The 27,261-nt window shown below is 39.7% G+C and overlaps 1 protein-coding gene and 1 pseudogene across 7 annotated transcripts in view; one reads left to right on the plus strand and one right to left on the minus strand.

The window, feature by feature from the left end:
- The window catches only part of LOC143026661 (G-protein-signaling modulator 2-like), a 235,417-nt gene that overhangs the window by 154,224 nt on the left and 53,932 nt on the right, over positions 1 to 27,261 (plus strand). For 5 of the 7 annotated variants that reach the window (XM_076187429.1, XM_076187428.1, XM_076187425.1 and 2 more), the window contains 8 exons: positions 6,061 to 6,284; positions 8,090 to 8,225; positions 9,078 to 9,220; positions 10,792 to 10,915; positions 12,715 to 12,830; positions 13,030 to 13,294; positions 20,061 to 20,213; positions 23,805 to 23,945. In XM_076187429.1, coding sequence (XP_076043544.1) covers positions 6,061 to 6,284; positions 8,090 to 8,225; positions 9,078 to 9,220; positions 10,792 to 10,915; positions 12,715 to 12,830; positions 13,030 to 13,294; positions 20,061 to 20,213; positions 23,805 to 23,945 — 1,302 coding nt within the window. The remainder of the gene's footprint in view (positions 1 to 6,060; positions 6,285 to 8,089; positions 8,226 to 9,077; positions 9,221 to 10,791; positions 10,916 to 12,714; positions 12,831 to 13,029; positions 13,295 to 20,060; positions 20,214 to 23,804; positions 23,946 to 27,261) is intronic. The other 2 variants (XM_076187426.1, XM_076187431.1) reach the window with 1 other exon arrangement.
- Positions 17,209 to 18,793, minus strand: LOC143026665 (uncharacterized; annotated as a pseudogene).

The following is a 27,261-nucleotide window of genomic DNA, read 5'->3' on the forward strand; positions in this document are numbered from 1 at the left end:
ATTCCTGAACTAATTCTAGTAAATTTCTTACTATTTCATTTTCCTCTTTGATTCTTGTGGTTCTATCTGGGTTATGTTTCTCTTCCATTCCTAATATAATTATACATTTCTTTCTGTCTGCTAAGTCTCTTACTATATTCTCCTTCAGTCTCATCACTTTAATAATTGAGTCTTCAGTTTGTTCATTCATTTGCTGTCTGATCATGTCAGTGAATGCAACTTTGCTATTTTCTTGGATTTTTTCCAACCCTCCTTGTTCTCCTTATTATTCTCCTTTAAGACTTTATTCTCTTCTTTTAACTGTTTTTTTAAATTCTTCAATTTCCTTAGTTAAGTTTTTGTTCGCCTTCTCTAGTTCTTCCAATTTTTTCAACTCTCTGCACAATGTTGTTAACATGACCGAACTTAAATTCCCAGTGCTCAATCATCTTATCGAGTTTCTCTTCTAGTCTTGTTAATCGGAGGGGGGTTCTTTTGTGCCCCCCCCCACCCTCTTTAAATCCCTGGAAAATATTCTCATCACTTTCTACTGTATTGCTCTTATCTATACTTCTAATCTTTACATTTTTGTTAGACATTTCATCATCGCTAAATTGGTCCGGACCTCGTTTGTTTAGATTTCATCTGCCTGCCTGGGCCAAGTCCTCACCTTCCTCATTTCCTTCCATTTCCCTCAGTAATCCCTCCCCTTCTCCTTTTTCCTTACTTTCCCTACACCACGAGCAATTTCCCCCCACCCTGTAAATACAATGGGTACTTCCTTTGCTTTGGGATCCACGAAATTTCACTTTTTCTTCAGAATGTCTTCTAAGCCGTCCGTTCGTTGAAGTGTGTGTGTGTGTATATTTAAAGAACATTGAAAAATAGAGTTTCTGATATTTCTTTTACTGTTCCCTACAGTAGTCTTCTGGAAGAGGCCCTTAGGCCCGTGAATCCAGCTCTGAACTTGCTTCTCTCAATCTACATTCTACCTCCACCTCCACACCTCCCTTTCCTGCCACATTTGCACCCAAGTATCTAAAGCTGTCCACTTCCTCCAGTCTCTCACACTTAACACTCACTTCCAATTTGCTGCCATCCTCTTCCCTAGTACATCTCATCACCTTACTTTTACCCACATTTATCTTCAACTTCCTTCTTTCACACACCTTCCCAAACTCTGTCACTAACTTCTTTAATCCCTCCTCTGATCCTGCTACAAGTGCAGTGTCATCAGTAAACAACACTGGCTTATCTCCCATTTTTCTCCATTTTCTTTAACTATCTCCAATCCCTGGCCCATTACCATTGTATTTACCTCTCACAGCCAAGGTGACAACACATCCCTAGCAAAGTCCCATCTTTACCTCAAATCACTCACTCTCTCCATTTCTAATTCTAACACAGGCCCTACTACATACATACATATACCAAGGCTTTTTCCCCCTTCCAAGGGAGGTAGCCAAAAAGGAAAAGGCATAAAAACACTCCCACCCATTTCATCCCTAAATACACTCCACACCCCTCCCACCCTCCCTCTCATCTGAGCACCTCCTGGATGACGGGTCATCCCTGCACCCTGCCCACCGCCCTGGGTCAGAAGCAGTGTCGCAAGACACAGCACATCCACAGCAAGGCCGCTTCATTTAATCGGCGACCCCCCCTCTCCGTCCCCCCTTGCATATAAGGAGAGGACGGGGAGAAATCCCTTCGGGCTGCGTCAAAATTTACTCACACATACTACCCCACCCCCCACCCCCCCTCCCATTCCTCCTCATGCAATCACAACATCATCCATATACAACCATTCTCCACTCACCTCTGTCTTCTGTCCTCTCCCTTCCTTCCTCAGCAGACATTCCCCTCTTCCCCAAAGCCCCCTTCACCCCATCCATCCACCTCATCCTAGGACGTCCCCTCATGTTCTCTCCCTCCACATCTGCCTTCCATACCTCTTTTACTAGTCTTTCTTCACTCATTCTTTCCATGTGTCCAAACCATCCTAATATTCTTTCATCAACCCTATCTCCCAAATCCTTTTTCACCCCTGTTCTCCTCCTCACCTCCTCATTTCTCACTCTATCCAGCCTAGTAACCCCCACCATACTTCTCAGACACCTCATCTCAAACACATTCAAACTCCTTCTCTCTTCCCTACTACTCTTGTAAAAACTTTTGACTGCTCTTAATAGATTTCCTCCTATCCTATATATCCGCAATGCCTCCCACAGTGCCTTCCTGTCTACCCTGTCATTAGCCTTTTCCAAATCCATAAAGGCTCAAAAAACATCCATACCTTTTCCTACAGCATACTCACATATCTGCCATACCACAAAAATCTGATCCATGCAACACCTACCTGTCCTGAACCCACACTGTTCTTCAACAATTACTCCCTCTATTCCTCTCCTATTCCTCTCAATCAAGACCCTCCCATAAGACTTCCCAACTACACTCAACAAACTGATCCCTCTGAAACTATTACACTTATACTCGTCCTCTTTTCCCTTGTAAAGTGGAACTATACAGGCACTCCTCCAGTCCTCCAGCACTCTACCCTCTTTTAAACAACATTAAACAACCTCACCAGCCAGTCCACCATCACTGTACCTCCAATTTTTAGACACTCTACATGACACCCATCCAACCCAAGTGCCTTACCTCCTCTCATCATTTTGATAACTGCTTTCACTTTATCTTTCTTTATTTCTTCTCCATTTTCCTCATTCATCACTCATTTTCTTAGTGCTTCTTACAGCAACTACCTTTCCCTCCCTATCCTCCTTCACATTTAGCAATTCCCTAGAATATTCTGCCCATCTTCCTCTTACTGCCTTCTCTTCCATTGCCATCTCTCCATCTGTACTTTTACCTTTTCTTAGGGTTGCCAACCGTCCTTTATTTCAAAGGACAGTCCTTTATTGAGCTCTATTTGTCCTCGTCCTTTGTTGAAATTTGAAATGACATTATTTGTCCTTTATTTTAAAATCATTTTGACTGGGAGTTCAATTTCCTGCTCTCAAGACGTGATTGCAAAAGCGTTTACTTTTTGTAAGAGTGCAGACTCTGTCAACTCTGCATTCTGCACAATACCAGAAGCACAGAGCGGCAGACCGCAGACCAGGGTGTAAAATTAGCCCCGTTTTATGTATAAATCAGTTTTCCATTAATAAAAAGGCACTCATTTTGGGAAAACCAGAAAATCGTAAACTATGTTACTAAATATGAGAACCACCACCAAGAAAAAAAGAAAACAAAAACAAAAGAGAAAGAAAGGAGGTGCTGTTGAATGTTTGGAAAGGCAATACTTCCTCCTATCAATTGAACTCCCGAAGAACCAAAACAAATGACATATTATACAACACTGTAGTGATGAGGCCCTTCACAAAATTGAGTCTTAATTTGATATAGATACCAGAAGAACAGTGAAATCTATGTTAGAAATCTTGTAATAATAGTGCCAATATTTCATGTTATTATGAGATATTTGGAGAAACAGAATAGGTTTTGATGAAAATTCAACATTTGGCAAATTATCAAACCTAAGTTAATTTCCCAAAGTTTCAGAAATTTGTAGAAGTCGTAGAACCTTTGAAGCTAGAAGGAAAGCTTAAATTAAAGATGGATAAACTTTTTGATGAAGTAGTATTAATTCATAGAAACTTCGACACTATCAAAAGCTCTGAACTCTTCATAAGCTCAAAAACAACAACAGAAAGTGGTATTTTATTTTGAAATCTATGGGCTTTAAATATATCAATGTTTTCAAAATAGTTTCTTTTGTACTATCAATTCCTGGAACATCATCTTATTGTGAGAGTTTTTAGTTTAATGTCATCTGAATGGCAAGATGAAAGTAACTGATGTTCTGTTGAATTAATTAAGAATGGACTTCTCATACATTCTAACATAAAAGATAGTTGTTTGGGATTCTCTAAAAACAGTAAAGATGATACAAATTTTCTGAAGGCAGCAAAAAGCCAGGGCAAATATAGTATTAAAGATCAAAATCCTTTGATCAAGTTAAATAAATGTCTTCTCATTCTTGGTTTTGTATTTTCATTTAGGTAAGAGAAATGTAATTTTGAACTGCATTTAGTATTGGCATTTATTATGATCTATAGCCACTTAAATATCAATAAAGATTTCATGTCCTTTATTGTAGTTTGACAGAGTTGGCAACCCTACCTTTTCTTCTCTACTTGATTCACTTCCTCTTCCTCTCTTAATTTTCTTTCGAAACTAGTTTGTATTACTTTAAAAAATGTCTGTCATACTTTTACCCCTTATCACATCTGCTCTCCTCTTTACCACCTTTATATTATGCTTTACTTCTCTTCTCTTTTCTTTGTACCTCTCATATGATTCTCTCATCCTATTATGTAACCAATCTGTTAAATACTCATTTCTTCTCTTCTACAACTTTCTTTGCTTCATCATCCCACCACTCACTACCATTCCTTCTATTTCTTACCATCGTCCTTGCTCCAAACACCATCTTTGCACACCTTGTGACTTCCTTCTTGAACCATCCCCATTCCTTCTCCACTCCTAATTCTACTCTATCCTTCACTCCTTCCCACTCCTCTCTCAACTTCTTCTTGTACTCCTCCTCCTTTTCTTTCTCAGTTAAGCAGTTTACTCTAAGCACCTCCCTACCTCCTGTCCTTTTTCTCTTTTTCCATCAATCCTCCACTCCCTACATATCCTCCACCAAAAAATTATCTGATATTCCCCCACTCTCACCCCTAAGAACATGTACATCCAAACCTTTCCTATTCCTCTCCTGATTACCACTATGTAGTCCATTAATGCCCTATACAGTATGCCACCCTTCCACCCACCACTCTTCCATCCACCACCTTCTCCCATGTGTACTTATGCTTGACTTTATTCTTAAACACTCTATTTTATACCGTCAACTCTCTTTCTAGACACATCTCCAACATTATCTCTCCACTATATTTTTTTTTCTAGAAATCCACACTTCCCAACCAATCCATCTATTGGTTCATCTCCTACCCTAGCATCAAGATCTCCCAATACCCCTACATTGACATTTCTCCCTAAACCCTCTATGCAGTCATTTAAATATATCAAAAAAGCCTCCCTTTCCCCTACACTCTTCTCACTACCAGGCCCATATGCTATTACAAAAACCCACATCTCCCTTCCCAGTTTTACCTTCATCCACATTAACCTTGAAGGAACCTCCTTCCACTCCACCACACATTTACCTATCTCTTCACTTACTGGTATAGCCACCCCTTCTCTCCCTCATCATCTCTTCACTCCTGACACCTTCCCAACTACACTCCCAAACTCAAACTCTCCCCTCCCTCTCAACTTAGTTTTACTCAATGCCAACACATCCATCTTTCTTTTCACAAACATACTGCCCATCTCTTCCCTTTTAATCTCATCTGTACCACATCCATGCACATTAAAAGATCCAAACCTTAGGGTTCTGGTTGGAAAACTCCTCCCATACCCTCTTATGCCTTTGCTTTTTTTAAGAATGTCCCCTTTGGGGCCACAGAGAATAGGATGCCCAGTCCTATCCCTGTCTCAATTTTTGTCACCTTTTGAGACTCAAGTGGGAAGACTCAGTGGCAGTATTTTCCCCTACCACAGGGCTTGGCAAAAAAGGAAATTAATATTTAGAGAAGTGGTACAGGACAGTATTTAGAGTGGGGGGCTAGCATAATAGAGGGACAGTTGCAGTATAATAAAGTATCATCATTTCCCTATATGAATAGAGATTTCCCACACTGACAAAATGATGTTTGACTCCAGTCCATAGGGGCACCCCATATAAACCCTAAAGTATCTGCTGCATGTTACTGAGCAGCTTTTAACCCTACAGTAATATACATCTTTTAAACCCACAATAACATGCAGCCAATACCCCAGATATATATTTTTATGAATTGAGTCTATCATAGTAGTAATTACTAGTAGTTTCATTGCAATTTTTGATAGCTGTACCAATTTCACTATTTCAGTATTGCAGCATAAGTGTCAGTTGTATTCATTTATTTTTCATGTATACATTACTACACTTCTCTCCATCCTTCCTAGATGGACTCAAGTACATGTTTAGCTTTAGCTCTGGAGGGAGAGCGTCTGTGTAAGACTGAAGACTGCCGTGCTGGGGTAGCCTTCTTTGAAGCAGCTCTCCAGACAGGCACAGATGACCTCAGAACACTCTCAGCCATCTACTCCCAGCTCGGCAATGCTTACTTCTACCTTGGCGAGTACAATAAGGCTATGGAGTACCACAAACTTGACCTGACTGTTGCCAGGTAAGATAGGAGTCTTAAAGATTGATATGTGATGGAATATAATGAATGCATTAGAGATAATAATTCTGTCCCCCCATTTCTATCATAATATATTGTTTGTATTAGATTCCATCTACCACTCTACTCCATTATTTTCTTTCGTAATAGTTTTGTATAATATGCAAACATGTTTAGGTAACATTGAATTTCACCTTGTTAAAAAAATCATATTTATGATGAACATCACAAGTGATACTACTGACCCTTGTGGTACTGTGTATGTCACATGTTTTCATTTGAAGTACACCCTTTTTACCATTAGTATAATTTTTCTTCCACTCAGAAAGTTTTATATCCAATTTGAGCTTGAATTTTAAGATCATATATCCTTGCTGGAACAGTGACAGGCTCAAGATTTAGAGAACAGAAAGAAGTGCTTATCAATATATATATAAGCAATTGGTTATTTTGTAAAATCTCAGAATACTCAAGATAATTGATGCATGTGTCTGTCACAATCTTTTCACACAGTTTAGCTATCATATTGGTTTGTAATTCAGCAGTTCCTCCTTGCTTCCTACTTTATAGATTAGTGTTGGTGGCTCTTTTTCCAAAATTAGCTAAATTGGCCCTCTTAATGTATGAGGTGTGTTTTTTAGTTTTTTAAGTAAGTACCGTTTTGAAATTCCACCATTGTGGCACTGCGGTCGGCACTTGGCACATGCGCGTTGTGTACCACTATCTCTGGGCTAGCCACAGCCACCATTATGGAATCATCTGACCATGCTTAAGTTTGTTTGTAAGTATTTTAAATGTCTTCTCCGATTGAGAATGCCACTGACTGTGAAATACACACTGTGATTTGTTTTCTTACTGTTAAAGGCATGAAAGCGGCTGAAATTCATTGTCAGATCAGTGAAGTGTATGAAGAAAACATTATGAGTGATAGGATGGTGTGGAAATGGGTGAGAGCTTTTAAAGATGGCCATACAAATGTGCACGATGAGGAACGAAGTGGACAACCTTCACTCACACTCCACACGCAGCCAATCAAACTCAAGATGTAATCAGATCATTTGGCTGGGAACAACTTGATCACCCTCTGTACAGCCCCGATCTAGTGCCCAGTGACTACCACGTCTTCCTGCATTTGAAGAAGCATCTGGGTGGTCAGCGCCACGATGACGATGAAGATGTCAAAACGGCCGTGTTGCAGTGGTTGTTGTTGTTGTTGTTGTCGTTCCCTAGACTGTCTGTCCGAGCAGTCCCGTCTCCCCAAGGAATGCCACAGCTGAAACTGGGTTTTCCCACAAATCCTTTATAGAGTGTATGTTGTGTTGTTTGCATGCATGATTGTGTATAATGCAGTCTTCCGTTATGTGTTGTATGGTATGGGGTGAAGTGTTACATCCTGGGCAGCTGTTCACGATGCGGTCATCCAGCCTCTTCTAAGCTACCAGAAGATGCTGGATGACCGCATTGTAAACAGCTGCCCAGTTGCAGTGGTTCTCTAATCAGGCGGCAGATTTCTACAAGGATGGTATTCAAAAGCTGGCTGTACGATATGATAAATGCCTTTATATTGGTGGAAATTATGTTGAAAAGTAGATTACAGTACAGGCTTTCATGTAAAAATAAAATTGTTACGAAAAGTCTACATGTTTCATTTTTATTTCAAAATGGTACTTATTTAAAAAAAACATGCCTCGTAGTACATAACTGATTTACTCTGATCTTTTATGTTTATTCTCATACTTTTTACACTCTATTGTGTCTACAAGTGTGCTTTATTTGTATCTGGTGATTCCTTCCTTATATTCCTTCAGAACTATGGGTGACCGGTTAGGGGTGGCCAAGGCTTCTGGAAACCTTGGTAATACTTTGAAGGTAATGGGTAGATTCAAAGAAGCTATCATCTGTTGTGAGAGGCACCTCAGTATTTCCCAAGAACTTGGGGACAAGGTAAGTGAATGTAGAAATTGATACAAGTATGGGGCACATCACAAGGATTGAAAGGAGAATCTACAACATACATTTTTAGGAGAAGACCAGTATTAGGTACCTGCTAGTGATGGCCCTGCAAGATGGACAGCAGAGAGAGTTATAATCCTGCTGTTCATTTTCAAAATTCATCAACCTCCTTACCTACATCTGGAAGTTCAGCTCAAGGGGCTGGTACTCAACTGTATATCTTCCACGTTTCCACATAAGGAAAGCTGAAAACCAGTGTGTTTCCCTTTTCTACTGTTTTCAGGCAATGACACGGAAACAACACCATACCAATACAACACAAAAAACAGACTAATGAAAGAATTATGGGAGGGTGCAAGAACTATTGCCAGCCACTGTGGAACTGCAGTCACAGAAACTCTAGGCAACAGCGATTAGAAGGTCTGACTTATCACATATCCATGATTCATGGGTCTGGATGTAGAATGATGCATACATGTGGTTAGACTGAGGAAGAAAGGAAGACATGAGATGAGGCTCTAAAGAAGGACCTTGAATATTTCTGCACATTGTTGTGCTACTGTCAGGCTCTTTTGTTAACTTCAAAGTGCAAAGGGTTGATAACCTTTTTTGATTTACCAGTCTTTACCAAGTAGTGTTTTTTCTGGTTATAGACTTTTATTCATCCAAATAGCACTCCTTTGGATTTGACTATGAAACTGAAGGTGATTGTACAGCCTGGAAATCCACTTTCAGTATATTTAAATCTGACCCTTACTAGCAGGGGGACTGTCTCTTTCAGAATGAATTGAAATTGGATTATATGTCACCTTAACCAGGAGCTATATATCTCCCTGCCTGCAGGTAGGAGAAGGACGTGCCTTGTACAATTTGGGCAATGTTTACCATGCATATGGCAAACATTCTGGACGTGCTGGACCACAGGAGCCAGGCGAAGTCAGCGAAGAGGTCAAACATTGGCTTATCAAAGCTGTTGAATATTATGCGTAAGCAGCTCCATATACTGCATATTGGGTGTTCATTTTTAATTGTAATATGATTTTGTAATGTTAGATAAATTGTACATCATAGTTAAATATATACATACATATATATACCAAGGGCTTTTTCCCCTTACAAGGGGGTAGCCAAAGTCAAAAGGCATAAATACACTCCCATACATTTCATCCCCACATACTCCACTCTCATTCATCACCCATTCCTGCCTCTTTTCTTGGCTTCTCCTGTATAAAGGGTCATCCTTGCATCTCGCCCACTGCCCTGGGTCAGAAGCAATGGAGCAAGATCCCCAGCACATCCACATCAAGGCTGCTTCATTTAATTGGTGACCCCCCCTCTCAGTCCCCTCATGCAGAAAAAGAGAAGACGGAGAAATCCCTTCGGACTGCATCAAAATATGATTCACTCTTAATCCCTAACTCCCCATCCCCACCCTCTCCCTTCCATGCATCATAACATCATCCATACACAACCATTCTCCACTCACCCCTATCTTGTCTTTTCCCTTCCTTCTATACCCCTGTCTTCCATCTTCTTCCCTCCTTCAGTATATATGTTAGTATAAATAAACTTAAACTGAATTATGACAATACATGCAGTATGAAAATATTTGTAACTTGCTAGCATTGCCATGCATATCCATATAAACCCATCCTTTTAATTAATGAAATGGCCTGTAAGGATTTTGGAGGCAACAGACAAAATCCAGTAATTAAAAAAAAAACAAAAAAAAATCTGAGTCCCCCACTATACAATCACAGCATATCAAAAACCTATCGTCATAATGCTTGTTTTATCTATCTACATGCCAAGAGCTTTTTCCCCCTTATAAGGGAGGTAGCCAAATCAAAAAGCAAGTACCCACTCCCACCCATTTCACTCCCATCCACTACCCTTTCCTCCCTCTCATCTTAGCTCCTCATGGATGATGGGTCATCTCTGTATCCTGCCCATTGACCTGAGTCAGAGGCAATGCAGCAAGACACAGCACAACCACAACAAGACTGCTTTACTTAATTGGTGACTGCTTTACTTAATTGGTGTACCCTCATGCAAAAAAAGAGAAGACAGGGAGAAATCCCTTTGGACTGTTTCAAACTATCATTCATACATAACTACTCCATACCCCCAACCCCTCCTTTTCTTGCATCACAGTATCATCTATACACAACCATTCTCCACTTATCCCTATCTCCTGCCTTTTCCTTCCTTGCTCCATGGACATTCCCCTCTTGCTCAATGTCCCTTTCACCCCCATCCATCCATCTTATCCTCAGTTGTCCCCTCAAGTTCACACACCTCTTTTACTAATCTTTCTTCACTCATAATCCTTGTTAAGTCTCATATTAGAATACAGTAAATATTGAATTTATCATATTTATCTGATTTATGTTCCCCCTCCCTTTTTGCTCATTAAATCAAGGGATGGGTTGTAGTAAAACTGGGCCTAGTTTCATTATCATCATCTTTTTTTAAATCTGAATAGAGATAGGAAAGGTAATCATTACTTGCTGCTAAGCATAGGCCATATTTGTGACCATAGGATCAAACATTTCAGAGCCAACTTAAAATTAGTGCAAGAACTGAATGATCGTTCTGCTCAAGGAAGGGCTTGTGGCAACCTTGGAAACACCCACTATCTACTTGGTAACTTTACTCAAGCTGTCAGTTACCATCATGAGGTGAGCATGCTTCTTTGATATCCCTGAAAAAAATTGTCAGTAATAAGTGCTGTCATGCAACAGTCATGGACTTGGACACGCTTTGATGTTTAGGTCAGACCAAATTAGAATTCAATCTTAAGGTTTAATAATTGCTCAAATAAAAGTCAGTAAGAGTAATAATATTTATATATACTGAATCTTTGGTAACTATGCACGTATAGAACCTTGGTCATTCATAACTCTCCAGATTTCTGAGTTATGGAAATTCTGAAATAATTTGCATAATTCAGCATATTACAAAAGTAATTCTTAGATATGCAACTTCATTCTACAATTAAAACTTTTTAGATATATACAGATTATGCAAACACAAATTGACATTTACCAAGACTGCAAGGGCTGCTGTGATTTTTTTTTTTTTTTTTTTTTTTTTTTTTTTTTTTTTTTTTTTTTTTTTTTTTTTTTTTTTTTTTTTTTTTTTTTTTTTAAATAGCTCTCTGGGTTCAACAAAAGTAGGACATAAAGTCTAATCTCAGAACTGACCTTAATGTTATAGAAAGTGCTCTTAATACTGGACTTCACAAACCATATGTACTGATGTACCATTGCAAATGTTGTTTATAGCCTTGTTCTTTTCATGAAGGCTCAGACTTGAGATTCATGTAATTTCTTTACTTCTGTATTTATCCTAGCTGGAGACTTGAACTGGGTTTGAATATGCCAGTTCTCATCCTTGCCCAGCTGTTGGGCCTTGTTGTTAAGGTGCTGTGTCTTGCTACATTGCATTTAACCTGAGCATTATGAGGTACTAAGATGGAAGGGGTGATAAATGGGTTTGCATGGGTATGGGGTGGGTATTGTCTAGGTAAGGCTTGAGTAAGGTGATGTAGAATGAGATTATTGGTGTCATCTTTGTGTTGATTATATCTGGGGCAGTGTGAATTATTTTAGTATGCTTATTTTGTTAATTTTCACTCTAAGCTCCTTGGTGGGTGGACTGAAGGACATATGTGTATCAAAAGTGAATCCGAGAATTTTAGGGGACTTGTCCAAAGGGAGAAGTTGCTCATTCTATTTTATTGCTAGATGTTTCTTTGAATCATAGTTGTCCAGAGTGAGCAATTTCTTTAATGATTTCTGAAGGGAGGCTATCATCCTGCTTTGTCTCACCCACTGTTCTAGTTTGTCAAGGTATGTTTGGGTGATTGTAGAAGCTGGTATGTTGTTGCTGTGTTGAGATATCATTAAATCATCTACATAGCTGAAAGCTTTGTTGTTTTGTTCAGGTTTTTGAGTGAGGAAGATTACTTGTGAAGAAGTTAGATGAAAGTATTGCTCTTTTGGGGGATTCCATCATGCAATATTTTGATCTCAGAGAGTTGGTTGTTTTAGGATACTTTGCACTGTCTGATAGCTAAGAGGTTTGTTAGCTGTTTCTTGCCATTAGGGTGAATGTTAGTTTATCTTCACACAGAAAACACCAGACACTTAATCCTACATTGCCCAACTGTAGTCTTACCTAGATGACAATCTCTTCCTTGAGTGACTTGTGTGTCAATCCAGTGGCTGTTGCTGGTTACCTAGGAGGCAAGTGAGAGCTGGGACAAGAGACTGATTGATTGACACATACAACATAAACAGCAGGCCAACATTTCCTCTTGGGTATATATAGGAGGGTCCTAGGACTATTGGTGGCTGTTGTGCGGATGTGGACTTTCAATTGAACTTGAGGAAATAATTACTAATCTGCCATAGTTAAAGAATAGAATTATCCTTCTTTACTGCTTAGATTATATGAATATTGTTTTTTTTTTCAGAGATTGCTTATTGCTAAGGAATTTGGTGACAAAGCAGCAGAAAGAAGAGCACTTAGTAATCTTGGAAATGCACATATCTTCCTTGGAGACTTTGAAACTGCTTCAGATCTTTATCTGTATGATTACTTATTTCTTTGGAATATTGTTTAATCATACAGTTTTCATTATAACTTGAATTGCCCATAAGGGTAGAATTATTCTGGCAAATTTTCATGAAAAAAATGCACCTGTAACTTCACTTTTGTTGTTTATGCTTTTATTTGTTACATATCTGATAGCTTTCCAACATGTATTCTAACATGTTAATTCTTACAGGAAGACTTTGCAGTTAGCTCAAGAACTCTCTGACAGAGCAGTAGAAGCACAGGCATGCTACTCTTTAGGAAATACATACACACTTCTTCGTGATTATCCCACTGCTATAGAGTACCACCACCTTCATCTTTCTATTGCTCAAGAGTTAAGTGATAAGATTGGAGAGAGCAGAGCCTGTTGGAGTCTGGGTAATGCTTACTCAGCCATAGATAATCATGAAAAGGCTCTTAGCTATGCAAAGAGGCATCTTGAAATTTCTGTGGAGGTAAGTGCACATGTAAACAAAATTGTTTTTGTTATGAACAGACACCAACAATGATTTCTTATATGAAATAATGTCATGGTATTGATAAATTGCACCTTCAAGTGGTACCACCAAGGCAGTGGAAGAATGGACCCCTTAAAGTACAATGCCTTGAGGAAGGAACTAAATTTTAGTTTATGGTACAAATAGCTATCATAGGGTAGATGAAGTGCTTTTAGAATTACTGAAGTACATGAGACTTACCATAGGTTAGTTGAGACGTGCTTCTGGTTTTATGAAGCAAATAAATTTTGCTGAAGGGTAAGCATTCATATGAGATATGCTCCGCCCAGCCGGTCCGACAGTCTTTGAATAATACGAGCACCCACATGATAACCTGGAACTTGATTATTTTGTAATGAAGAGATTCCCAGTTGGTTACTTGTAAGGGGAGGAGAGGAGGGCATATGAATGCTTACCCTTCAGCAGAATTGATTTGCTTCATAAAACCAGAAGCACATCTCAACTAACCTACGGTAAGTCTCATGTACTTCAGTAATCTTATATCAGCAAATCACAATTCTGCTGAGGGTTCGCAATCATATGAGGGTTTGAAGACATGTGGGTGTCGTGCCTCAGAAGTTCTTAGGCAGGTGAAGTTGGAGCCGTTCCATAATTCTTCCATTTCAAATTTAGTGTGCCCAAGCTAATCCAGTACTGCATCTTGGAATGGGTCTCCCTCCTGTACAATTTCCTTGTTGTAGTGTTTGGCAAAGGTCGATTCTCTTGACCATCCAGCTTTGGACATGATGTGGCGTATAGGTACGGACATGGATCTAGTTTGAGAGGCAGCAGCCGAGCGGACACTGCTCGCTGTGTATTTGGTAGAGTCAATTCCAGAGATAGTAAGTACATGCTTGATCCATCTTGCAATTGTATCTCTTGATACCGGTTTGTGCAGTTTGATGAAGCTTATGAGGAGTCTTCCATCCTTCTTCCCTGTCTTGTCTCGGAGGTGTTCCGTTTTTTCCAGATATGTGCGCAAAGTCCTGCACACACACAGTTGGAACAAGTTAGATGAGAAAGTGGTGTGTGCAAAAAAATACATGAATTTAAAAATAGTTTAGATAAAATGAGATATGAAGACGGGACACCACGAGCATAGCTCCCCTTCCCGTAAAATACAACTAGGTAAATACACAAACTTTCGTCCTTAGTGTAGGGAAAGAACTTCACAGACTAAATGTTAAATCCAGGGCGACATTGTTTAATGTTGTCCCCTAACCAGACTGAAATAGCTTTTTCCTTTATGCTTATATTCTTGAGTACTAGTAAGTGTAGGGTCTGAACTTTGGCAGCTTGTGTAAGTGCCATCAGCATTACTAGTTTGAGTGTAAGTTCTTTCAGTGCGAGAGACTATAAGGGTTCCAACTGTTTCAGTTTTGTTAATACAGGTTTGACATCCCAGGTGTCCTTATATCTAGGCATTGAAGGCCTCAGGTTGAAAACTCCCCTCATTAACCTGATGACTAGGGGATGGTTGCCTGCCCTGCATCCATCCACAACTATCCCCAGCGAGGATAGGGCCCCCCTCGCCGTGTTAATACTGTTGTAACCCACACCTCTGTGGAAAGTTTCTGTTAAGAAGTTTATGACGTCAGTTACAATGGGAGTAGTGGGATTGATGTCCTGTCTATGACAAAATTGTACCCACCTGTTGATATGTGATCTGTATTGTTTGTTAGTTCCAGGTTTCCATGATGCCAAGATAAGGTCCGTACCTTTTTCAGATATGCCTCATTCTCGTAGGCTTTCCCGGAAAGTAGACAGGCCATCAATCTGGTATGGGACATGATGGGATGTTCTTCCGTCGACAGGGGCCACACCAGCACTTTCTTTCTCCTCATTATGATTCTTGGATCTTCTACGATGTCCAAAATGGAACTATCATCCAACCTCTGCAGGCATCTAGCGATCAGGGAGAAAGGGGGGAAAATGTAGATGAGACCTAATGTTGCCCAATTAAGGTTGAATGCATCACAATAATTTGATTCTGGGTCTGGCCTCCAGGAGCAAAACTGAGGCACTTGTTTGTTCAACCTAGATGCAAATAGATCAATGTTGGGTGTGCCAAAAATGATGCTTAATTTCTTAAAAAATTTCTCATCCAACTTCCATTCATGTCTATCATTGAAGTTCCTGGATGCTGTATCAGCCAAAGTATTATCACTCCCGGGAATGTAGGAACATGTGATCCAGGCATCATTGTTTAGACACCAGTTCTGAATATCAGAGGAGACATTGTTACATGCTACTGACTTAGTGCCTCCCATTTCATTGATGTAGTTAACTGCTGTAGTATTGTCACAGAAAACTTTGATGTGCTTTCCTCTGACCTCATTTGCAAAAGATTTTAATGTAAGGAGCACAGCTATGAGTTCCCGGGCATTAATATGAAGCTTCTTTTCCTCTGTCGTCCATCTTCCATTGATTGACTGATGATTTATGCAGCCACCCCAACCTAAGTCTGAACCATCTGAGTACAGACGCTCCTCTACTTACGTTCATTCGTTTTATGTTTTTTCGATTTTACGTTTGAACTGACTGTAAAAAAAAATTGTAAAAAAGAAAAAAATTGAGTGATTTTTTTTAGTTTAGCGCGCTCTCCGTAGTTCAAACGATACTTGCGCATGACACTGCGTCCATTGTTTACATTGCACAAACGACAAACTGCACATCCCTTGCCTCCTCCTCCTCCTCCTCCCCCTCCTCCTTCACCATCTCAATTTATGTTGCTTGAATTTAATTTATTTGAAATTAATGTCATTATTTTACAATGTTATGTGTATAATTAATGATTTAGGGGTGTTTCATAAGATACGGTAATAGAATTTACGGATGTATAGTACAGTAACAACTTACGTTCATTTTCAACTTACGTTCGGCCGTTCGGAACGGAACTAAAACGTAAGTTGAGGAGCGTCTGTATAAGACAATTTCAGGAGTTGGGTGAATTATTCACCTATGTTGGGTCTCAACATGTTCAATCCACCAAGTCAGGTCAGTTTTCATTTTGTCGGTGATCAACATTTTATCCTCAAAGTTCCCATAACTCCTTCACAATGCTGTAATCTTTGCCGATTCAAGGTGACGATAGTGTAACATTCCAAGTTCCACAGCTGGGAAGGCAGCAACTAGAAGCCCGATCACCCTGGCTACTTCTCTGATTTTGTCACTAGTCTTAGCTATTAGTTGTTTACATCCAAGTAGAATTCTTTCTTTCCTACGTATTGGTAAGGTAACAATCATTTTGTCCAAGTCAATGACATTGCCAAGGTATTCGATACTTTTAGTGGGTTCTAGCACAGATTTTGCAACGTTAATACAGAAGCCCATTTTCGTGAGTAATTCAATGGTAGAATTAATGCAATCATAGGATCCAGAAAGAGAAGCACTACACATGAGAGTGTCATCAATAAAGCTGGTGATGGTAAAGCCTTTTTCTCTTAAAGTAGCAAAGATAGGTTTCATGAGTTTGGTAAAAAGTCTGGGTCCTTCTGAGATTCCATTTGGGAGATAGGTGAACTGATAAACTTTGCCATACCATTGAAAACAAAGGAATTTTTGCTGTTCTTCCACTATTCTAATAGAGTAGTAGGCATGTTTAACCCCTTCCATACAGTGCCGCACACATAGGCGTCATGAGGAGCAAGTGGATTCGCGACGCTGCCATATCGGCGTCTTGATTATATCTATTGTAGTCGCCCCTGTGTTTTTACATTCTCCCTAATCTGCTCTTAATCCCATTCTCTGTGGTTTTCAAAATTCACGGGTGAAAGAGAGAACGATCGATATAAGCCGCGACTATATTTTATGATGCGAGTATTATTATGACGCGTCGTACGGCTGGCATTGGCTGCTGCCCGCGAGATTTAAGTCCCATAGTGAAGCGGTTAAGATCCACAGATGCCATATAGTCCCCTTCATTTATCAGTCTGATAGCTTGTTCAAAGTTCTCCATTTTGAAATGGATATAGGGAATGTAGTTGTTTAATTTTTCTAAATTGAGTACCATCCTATAATCTCCATCTTTTTTCTTTTTCAGAAATACAGGGGAAATGATCTGATCTGCCCTTCTCTTTGTTTCTTTTAAAACTTTAAGCTCCAATAATTTCGAAATTTCTTGTGATAGTATCATTTGTTCCGCCAGGCTAAAGTTATATTCCACATTCTCAAAACACAGGTAACCGATATCATTGACATTAATATTCAGGTGACAATGTTTGACTATGTCTAGAATATATGTATCACTAATGATTTTTTGCCACTCATGCACAAATCTGTGAAGGGAACCTGCCACAAAGTTGGTACTTGCCTGGTTTATTGTCGGGGAGTGCTGCGTCCCCTGCCTTTGGAGTTTTTTTAATCCAAGGCCTGCCGAGCATAGTAAGGCCTCTGGTCTCCCCTATGTCCTAGCCTCCGCTGTCCATAGGGTTGAAATCTTGTGTGTCCTTTAAACTGGGTTCTTGTCTTCCCACTTCCAAACTTCCATGTGCCTGGCTTCCAGGATGGAAAGGGGGATTTGGCTGTGATTTTGCTTTTGAGTTTTTCCACCTATTCGATTTGTCTTGCAGATTGCGAGAGGTCATCCTTAAACAGAAAGTGTGACATGGGCACTTTGTCAGAGCATAGGTGTGAGTACTTTTGATTTATTTCCCATTTGATGTTAAAACGGCGAACCAAGTTGTTACAGTAGTTGGCATGACCTAATAGTGCCAGAGCACCATTGATCATGCCCACCTCATGGACCACCACAGCGTTACCTTCATCCTGGGCCACTTTGTCAAGCACCGAAAGTGACTTGATGATGATGGAAGCTGCCTTAGTTATATCTTTATTGACTTCCTTCATGCGTAAGTCTGCTTTTTTAGCGTCCTGTTTTAGCAACTCCAAAATTTGCATCTTGCACTCAACTGGGGATAAAGCAGGGCAATTACCAGGCCTCTTGGTACTCTCGTCATCCGCAATTTCTTTATAGGTGTCCTCCCTCATGCCGTGGTCAAATATTTGATTGACCATGTCCGCCACATGTTTGGCAACATCTCCGGAGACTTCTTCAACTGGGCCAAAAGCCTTAGAGGACTGCACCAAAATACTATCAATGGGGAAATCTTCATGTAACTCACCTTCTTCACTGCTGCTTCCATCGGAGATAAAACCCAAAAAGTTACCTGGAGAGGGCGTAACAGGCCCTACTTCCTTCCTGGTTGAACTAGTGCCCAGTCTGGCATCGTTGTGGGTTTCCGGCCTCTGCGAAACATCTTGCCGCCTCTCCGCTTTTAGTTGATCCATATCACTCCTCAGTTCAGCGATGGCTTGCAGTACTGTGTGCCAAGGGGCTGAGGAGTCGTCATGTACTTGGAAAGCAGTACGTGACGTGGAGCCATCGGGGGACGGGGGAGGGGGGTTGCCATGTCTTCTAGACTTCGATGCGTAGCGCCAACACAAGTATTTCTATCCCGATGGAAAGTACTGTTGCTTGACCTGCTTGATTTATGCTTGTATTTGTGAGAATGTTGACTTGCTTCTCCTCCGTGAGAGGAGGCGCCCGACTTCCTGCTTGTATGGGTATGCATTTCGTCGGAAGATGACATGGCGGTTGTGATTGACGGAGTCGTATGCACGTTGTCGTATTTACCTGATAATTTAGTGAGTTTCGTTAAAACTCAAAATGAGAACGTCGTAAACGCTTATTAGATGATAAAATGAGCATCGTAAACGCTATTATCATATTGCTCGAATGCCAGGTCAAGCACTAGTAAGCAGGGATACGGATGAAATCTACGTGCGACAGAGTAAACAATCTTGACGACCGTTCAGCACGGCAGCTCGTAAGCAACTGTTGGACCGGCTGGGCGGAGCATATCTCATATGTTTGCGAACCCTCAGCAGAATTGTGATTTGCTGATATAAAATATGATAACAGGTGTAAACTTTGTTGCAAATTGGTATATTATGTAAAATCAGATATCTGCAAGGACTAATGGTAGGTACTTACATGAGGTGGCCCTGTAAGATAGATAGTGAAGCTGCCTATTTTCAAAACCCATCAACCCCCTCACCTACATCAGGAGGTGGAGCCCTGAGGGGTTGGCACTCAGTCTCCAGACTGGGCCCAAGATCTCTTTATCAACTTCGGTTTATTCCCTACACTTTTTCACACATGGGCAACTAACAACTAATGACTGCTCTCTATTCCCTACAACTCTGATCCTGTACCATAGAAGCAGTCCCACACTAATATGACACAGACAACAATTCAGTGTTTCTTCCCAGAGAGTTCTGTGGGAGGTTCCAAGGACCATTGCTAGCCACTGTGGAGCTGTGGGTTTTCCATTTAGTGAAACTCAAGGCAATGAATGATTTAGTGAAACTCAAGGCAATGAATGATTCATTGAGATTATCTATATGTGATAGTTATGTAGATATATTGGCTATTCTGATGATTTATTTTTAGTGATTATATTGGTTTAATCATCTTTTTATTCTAATGTTATATTGCTGGGAATAAATTTTTTTGGGTTAGGTCTGTTATTCATGCAATATGAAGAGTTCATTATATAATGATAGAGTTGGTTTATTGTTGAGTATATAATTTCATTTGTCTTAATGTGATTAGACTTTATGGTTGATGGGAACAAGTGTGCTTTGTGTGGTAAGCTAGATTATTAGATGCACTGTTTGGCTGCTTAGGTTTGGTTAGTTGAACAATGCTTTCTGTGACTAGATTGGTGACAAGACTGGGCAAGCAGCAGCACAGATGCATTTGTCTGATCTACGAAGGATCTTGGGATTGCCCTCAACAAGTAAGGTTCCAAATGAATCTGAAGAAAACACAAGACCCCGTAGGAGATCAATGGAGAATATGGATCTTCTCAAGGTTTGTAGTCTCAAGACTTTAAGTGTTATTTTATGAATGCTGCATATGATGGAGTTGTGATTAAAAGTTGTGAGGCTGGAAGTGGAGAGTTTTAAGTATATGGGGGTTGCACATGGAAGTGAATGGAGGAGTGGAATTGGAATTGAATTATAGAGGAAAAGAGGCATTAAATGTCTGAGGATAATAGTGTTATCTGAGAATTAATGCAAAAAGAAGGTTGTATGAGGGAGTGAATGTGTCCATATCTCTGTATGGAATGGAGACTTGGAATTTGAAATTAGAAAGGAAGAACCTAAACATGTTTGAAATGAAATGTTTTAGAATTATGGTGGGTGTTATGAGGATGGATAAAGTGAGAAATATGGAGATGAAGCAGAGAGTGGGGGTAAAAGGAGAATTGTTGGTTAAGGTAGATTAAAAAGTGCTAAGGTGATTTGGGCACATGAGAAGAATGAATAAGGGAAGACTAGTGAAAAAGAATATAGAAAGTAAAAGTGGAAAGATTGAACTTGAAAGGAAAGCCAAAAATGAAATTAGTGAATGGGTGAAAGGGGCATTGGATGCTAGAGGAATGTTTGTTGAGCAGGGATGCTATGTCCAGTATGCCTGAGGCCTGTCCACAATGGAACCACGAAAGGCATTGACACCACTCATCAATCTCAAAGACAATTCTATGGAAGTGGACAAAGTTACTACATCTCTGCAACAAGGTGAGGCCCTGAAATGCCAATACCTGATCTCTGGATCAGACTCAGAAACTGTTCATCTTACCACTTCTCTCCTTTTTTTTCACATTTTTGGTTGGTTTGATTAATTAGCTCAATCATGATTCTTTCATAATAATTGTCTTCAGGTCTGCAGTCAACAATCAATTCACCACTTCTATCTGCAATCATCAACTTAAGTTTTACTTGACTTGTATTTGGTAATGTATATTGTACAGCTCTCAACAACTCATTTTAGATGCATCATTTACATGGATTTGGATATATCAGCATCCAAGACCATGACCTCATTACTACTCCACTATCCAACACTCAGAATTGGGTCACTTGGTTAACTCCTTTGAGCAGTCAAATGTCCACACCCTGTGACAAGAGATTTTTTTTAAGTACTGAAGATATTCAACAAAGATAGTGATAAAAATGAAAGAAGAATTTGATCAAGTTCCTAGATATACATACTGCCAAAAATAACGTAAAGACAGAGATTCACAACAATGACTCCTTCAAAAGTAGATAGGGCATAGTAACCCAAAATAACAAAATTTCTAGGATAAGAAAACTATCCAGTGGAGTTCCACCCATGTTACTTAATTTCTTCACAAGAAATCTCCTAACACCAAATCTGGGACATAATACTATAAATACCAAAACCACAACATAACTACAAAACAGCAGTAAAGAACCTATTGTGCTCCTTCCAACCCTTGTTCTTTTCTTTGTTGCTCCATGATCTTCCTAAAATTTGTAGTATTCTCCTGTTGACCAGATAACCAACTTTCCTGAAAATACATTAATTTGTTGATCTTTACTTATTCAATTTTATCCTAGCATCACTTGCCTTTATGGTATTGGAAGATCAAAGCATGCTAATTTTCTTATTTCATTTTTACCTGTTTATTTTAAACTTTTCTTTATTCTTTTCCTTTATTTATTTCTTCATCTATTTATCAAGCTTATTCATATTAATGTATATATTAGAGTGAGAAAGGCAGTGAGGAGGTAAGTGGGGGGGGAAAGGGAGTTGATGTTGATGAAAAAGTATTGGGATGGTTTGGACACATGGAAAGAATGAATGAAGAAAGATTAGTAAAAGAGGTGTGGAAGACAGAGGTGGAGGGAGTGAACATGAGGGGCAACCAAGGATGAGATGGATGGATGGGGTAAAAGGGGCATTGGGAAAGAGGGGAATGTCTGTTGAGGAAGGGAGAAGACAGAAGATAGGATTGAGTGGAGAATGGTTGTATGTGGATGATGCTGTGATGCATGGAAGGGAGTGGGTGGGGGATGGGGGGTGGGGGAGTATGTGTGAATGATATTTTGATGCAGCCTGAAGGGATTTCTCCCGGTCTTCTCTTTTTCTGCATGAGGGAATAGAGAAGGAGTCTCCAAATAAATGAAGTGCCCTTTCTGTGGATGTGGTGTGTCTTGCTGCATTACTTCTGACCCAGGGTAGTGGGTGAGATGCAGGGATGATCCATCATCCAGGAGGAGCCAAGAAAAGAGGGTGGGAGGGTTGGTGATTGGGAGTGGAGTATGTGGGGATGAAATGGGTGGGGGTGGATTAATGCCTTTGACTGTGGCTACCTCCCTTGTAAGAGGGAAAAAGCCCTTGGTGTGTGTGTGTGTGTGTGTGTATATATATATATATATATATATATATATATATATATATATATAAGCCGCGGGCTTCGCCCTCCCCGGCTTCGCCAGAGGCTTGGCTGCGCAAACAGCGGCCTACGGCCGCAGCTTTCCGCGCTCTAATCCCTCGTTTTCCCCTTCGGTCTCGGCCTCGGGGCGGAACCCCAACAAGGGATCCCGAACACGAAGAATAACGCGAAGGAGAACGCGAAGAAGAACACGAAGTAGAATGCGAAGAAGAACGTGAAGAACACGAAGAAGAACGCGAAGAAGAACGCAAAGTAGAATGCGAAGAAGAACGCGAAGAACACGAAGAAGAACGCGAAGAAGAACGCAAAGAAGAACGTAAAGAAAAACGCGAGAACGCGAGGAAGAAGAAGAAGAAGAATGCGAAGAAGAAGAAGAAGAATGCGAAGAAGAAGAACGCAAAGAAGAAGAAGAAGAAGAAGAAGAGGAACGCGAAGAAGAAGAAGAAGAAGAAGAAGAATACCACCTCACCCCGACTTACCCAAGCGCTTTTTCAAGAATATTTTTAGGACAAAATGTCACCGTAATACCACCTGTCCCCGACTTCCACAGCGTTTTTTAGAAGAATATTTTTATCAAGACTTAGATACAGACGCTCCTCTACTTACGTTCATTTGTTTTACGTTTTTTCGATTTTACGTTTGAACTGACTAAAAAAAAAAAATTGTAAAAAAAATATTTTGAGTGAATTTTTTAGTTTAGTGCGCTCTCCGTAGCTCAAACAATACTTACACATGACGCTGCATCCATTGTTTACATGGCACAAACGACAGACTGAACGTGCCTTGCCTCATCCTCCTCCTCCACCATCTCAATTTATGTTGCTTGAATTTAATTTATTTGAAATTAATGTTATTATTTTACAATGTTATGTGTATAATTAATGATTTAGGGGTGTTTTATAAGATACGGTAATAAAATTTACGGATGTATAGTACAGTAACAACTTACGTTCATTTTCAACTTACGTTCGGCCGTTCGGAACGTAACTAAAATGTAAGTTGAGGAGCGTCTGTACATATATATACATTTATACATACATATACATATACACACTTACACACATATATATATATATATATATATATAATATATATATATATATGTATATTTATTTAGTCATTAATTAATTTATTTATCAATTTATTTATTTATTTATTTACATATTAATTTATTTATTTCTCATCTTTTTCCCCTGCAGATGACACCTGATACCAGGGGAATGTTAAGAAAACATCAAAGTGAGGATGCTGGTATAGACTCTTTGTCCTCTGATAATTCACACACATCTTTGAATGTTGGTGCCTATGAACTTCACAATGATAAAAATGTATGTGTTCAGGTAAATACAGTCTTTTCCCATATTTGTGTCATACTTTATTACTCTTGAACGAAATATTGTTACAAATTAATCTACTTTTGATTAATTGTTTTTAGTTATTATGCATAAATACCGTATTTTTTGTGCAAATATGCATCAAGAGTATTACAAACAAATAAATGGAGCTGCTTCACTTTTAACACAAACATAGCATACACATATCCCTGATATAGGAAACCAAACTAACAGCACAATTCACATTACTCACCATTTACTGTGTACACAACAGTTTGAGAAGACAACACACAACATAAGAATGGACTCATAACATTAAAACACAATAGCTTGCCCTTCTTCACCAAAAAAAAAAAAAAAATTCAACAAACACTGACAACACAACTGAAATAATTACAGCCCAGACACAGGTAAAGAAAACCACTTACAACTTTACAGATACTTACATACCACCTACCACATCAGCTCCCCAAGGCTACATCCCTCCATTCCAACCTCTTAACTCACTAACAAACCACATACTGGCAAGTAACTTAAATGCACTCAATTTGATTTGGTTAAACACATAAACAGCAGTTCAAAAAGTAATTAAATATTAGAAATATTCCCTAACTTAAATATATTGAATTCCAATAACCACCTTACCAGACAACCTCCTCAACATAAAGTTAAAGTTCCCAGGTTTCAGTTCCAATATCAGTCTCAAAGACTTTCCTCAGAATGTCAGCCGAGGCAAGCCTCAACTCCCCACCGTGGTGCCCAGCCACTACAGCAACTTCCCCAGTAAACAGCTTAAGCTCACAGGCCCAGCCAAGGCTCGATCTACCAACCCTGTGATTACAAGGCAGTAGCACTACCTGTATTACCCAACAAGCAACTTCCCTAGACAAAACAATGTACTATCTCTCCCCCTTAACACAAAAATCATTAGAAACCATACATGACCTCCCCTCAGACCCCTTTCTAATAAAGATCACTATAGAATTAGAAGGAAAAATGAAAAATGCATACAAGAGAATATCAAATATCTGATGGTGAACATCAACAGGAAAATAAACATGTTAAAATGAATCACATGCATGGGCTTTAGACAGCAGAAAGAAACTTTAATCACAGTCTATAGACTGTTCTTGAGAACTACACTTGACTACCCTTCCAGAGCATGGTTTTCAACAATAAGGAAAAAAACATAGACATCTTTGAAGCAATACAAAAAAAAAAAAATGAGAATAATATTATCCACTAAAAGCACCCCAGGAGAACACCTGCACACAAAAAACAAAATCCTCCCTATAGAACACCTCATGAAAATGAGAAATACACAGTTCTCTGCAAAGGCCCAGCACAATACTCACCCATGTCACTACATCACACAAGCAAAACCACCTTAATGTAAAAAATACATCAGCTGCATTTTATACAGACACCTGCAACAACCTACCACCTATACCACACAATACATCCACACAAAATACATTCAAACACAGATCACAAAAGAAGCTCTTTAAGACTGACCACTTAGCTCCTCACTCCATTGAGCCAACCCCAGATATCAACCCTACAGAAAAATCCCCTCCAAGAGAACCAAGAACCATACAATCATGATTATGTTCAGATCATGAGCCATTTGTACTAGTACAGAATAGGCCTGGCTACAGAAACAAACTGCCTCAGATGCAACCATCACAGAGAATAACAGACACCACATTTTACATTGCCCCATCCTAGCTAGACCCTGACAACAACACAATATTTTATCCTTGAGCGACTTGTAGTTGTAGACCAGTAACCAGTGGTTGTTGCTGGTTACCTTGGAGCCATGAGTCTGCTGCAAGAGAGACCTAGGGAAATAGAATGATTGATTTTAATGCAGCAGATTCTTCAAAGTTAAATTTACTTCAAATCATGTCATACATGAATTTAATGATACATGTATTACATAATTTGAAGTAAATTTATCTTTCATTTGGAATCCTTGTGAATGAAGGGTCATCCCTGTCCCCTGCCCACTGCCCTGGGTCAGAGGCAATGCAACAAGACACAACACATCCACAGTAGTACCACTTTGCTGGTTAAGTGAAGCAGCCTTGCTATAGATATACTGTGTCTAAGATAAGAGGGAGGAAAGGGTGGTGGATGGGAGTGTAATGAGTAGGAGTGGAATGGGTTGGAGTGGGTATATGCCTTTTGACTTGGCTACCTTCCTTATAAAGGGGGAAAGCCATTGATATAAAGATAGATGTGATAGATGATAAATATTTGTGTGTGATTGGTGTAGAAAGGTCATTTTGATTTCATAATTTGTATGCAGTGGTACCTCAGAACTCGAACTCCCCATAAGTCAAACAACTTGGAACCCAAACTATTTTACTGTTATTATTACTAGATTTCTAGATTGGATAGAGTGAGAAATGAGGTTAGGAAGAGAGCAGGAGTCGAACAAAGATGGCAGATAGGGCTGATGAAAGGTTATAATCTGTCACCAGTCCTATCTGATTGATGAAAGATTAGTAAAAGAGGTGTGGAAGCCAAAGGTGCATGGATGAATGGGGTGAAAGGGGCATTGAGAAAGAGGGGAATGTCTGTTGGGCAAGTAAGGGAGAAGGTAGGAGATAGGGATGAGTGGAAAGTGACTGTGTTTAGATGGTACTGTTATGCAGGGAAGGGAGAGGTGGGAGATGGGGGAGGTAGGGGGTGCTTATGTGTGAATATTTTGATGCATCCTGAAGGGATTTCTCCCCAATTTCTCTTTTTCTGAATGAGGGGACGGAGAGGGGTGGTCACTGATTAAGGGGGGCCCACCCCCAAAAACTCCTTGGGCTCATATCTCACTTCTGGTACATCCAATGGCTTTGAAATTTCAATTTATAATTTGTTGGTGTAAAAGAATGCTATTCTGTAAATTTCATCAAATTTGGGTGAACGGTAGAGGGACTGGAGGAAGTGGATAGTTTTACATACTTGGGTGCAAAAGTGGCAGGAAAAGGTGGAGTGAAGGTGGAGGTAGAATGTAGATTGAGAGAAGCGAGTAAATGCCTTGGTGGATTAAAAAGTGTAATGAGGAATAGACATTTGGGAATGGATGCTAAGAGGAGACTGTATGAAGGAGTGATTGTGCCAACAGCACTGTATGGGGCAGAAACATGGAACATAAGAGACAAAGAGAGAAGGAGTTTGAATGTGTTTGAGATGAGGTGTCTGTGAATTATGATGGGGGTTACTAGGCTAGATAGAGTGAGAAATGAGGAGGTGAGGAGGAGAACAGGAATGGAAAGGGAGTATTAGGATGGTTTGGACACATGGAAAGAATGAGTGAAGAAAA

This window comes from Oratosquilla oratoria, chromosome 6, assembly GCF_046742065.1.
Source record: "Oratosquilla oratoria isolate Oo_2021 chromosome 6, ASM4674206v1, whole genome shotgun sequence".
Classification (NCBI taxonomy): Eukaryota; Metazoa; Arthropoda; class Malacostraca; order Stomatopoda; family Squillidae; genus Oratosquilla; species Oratosquilla oratoria.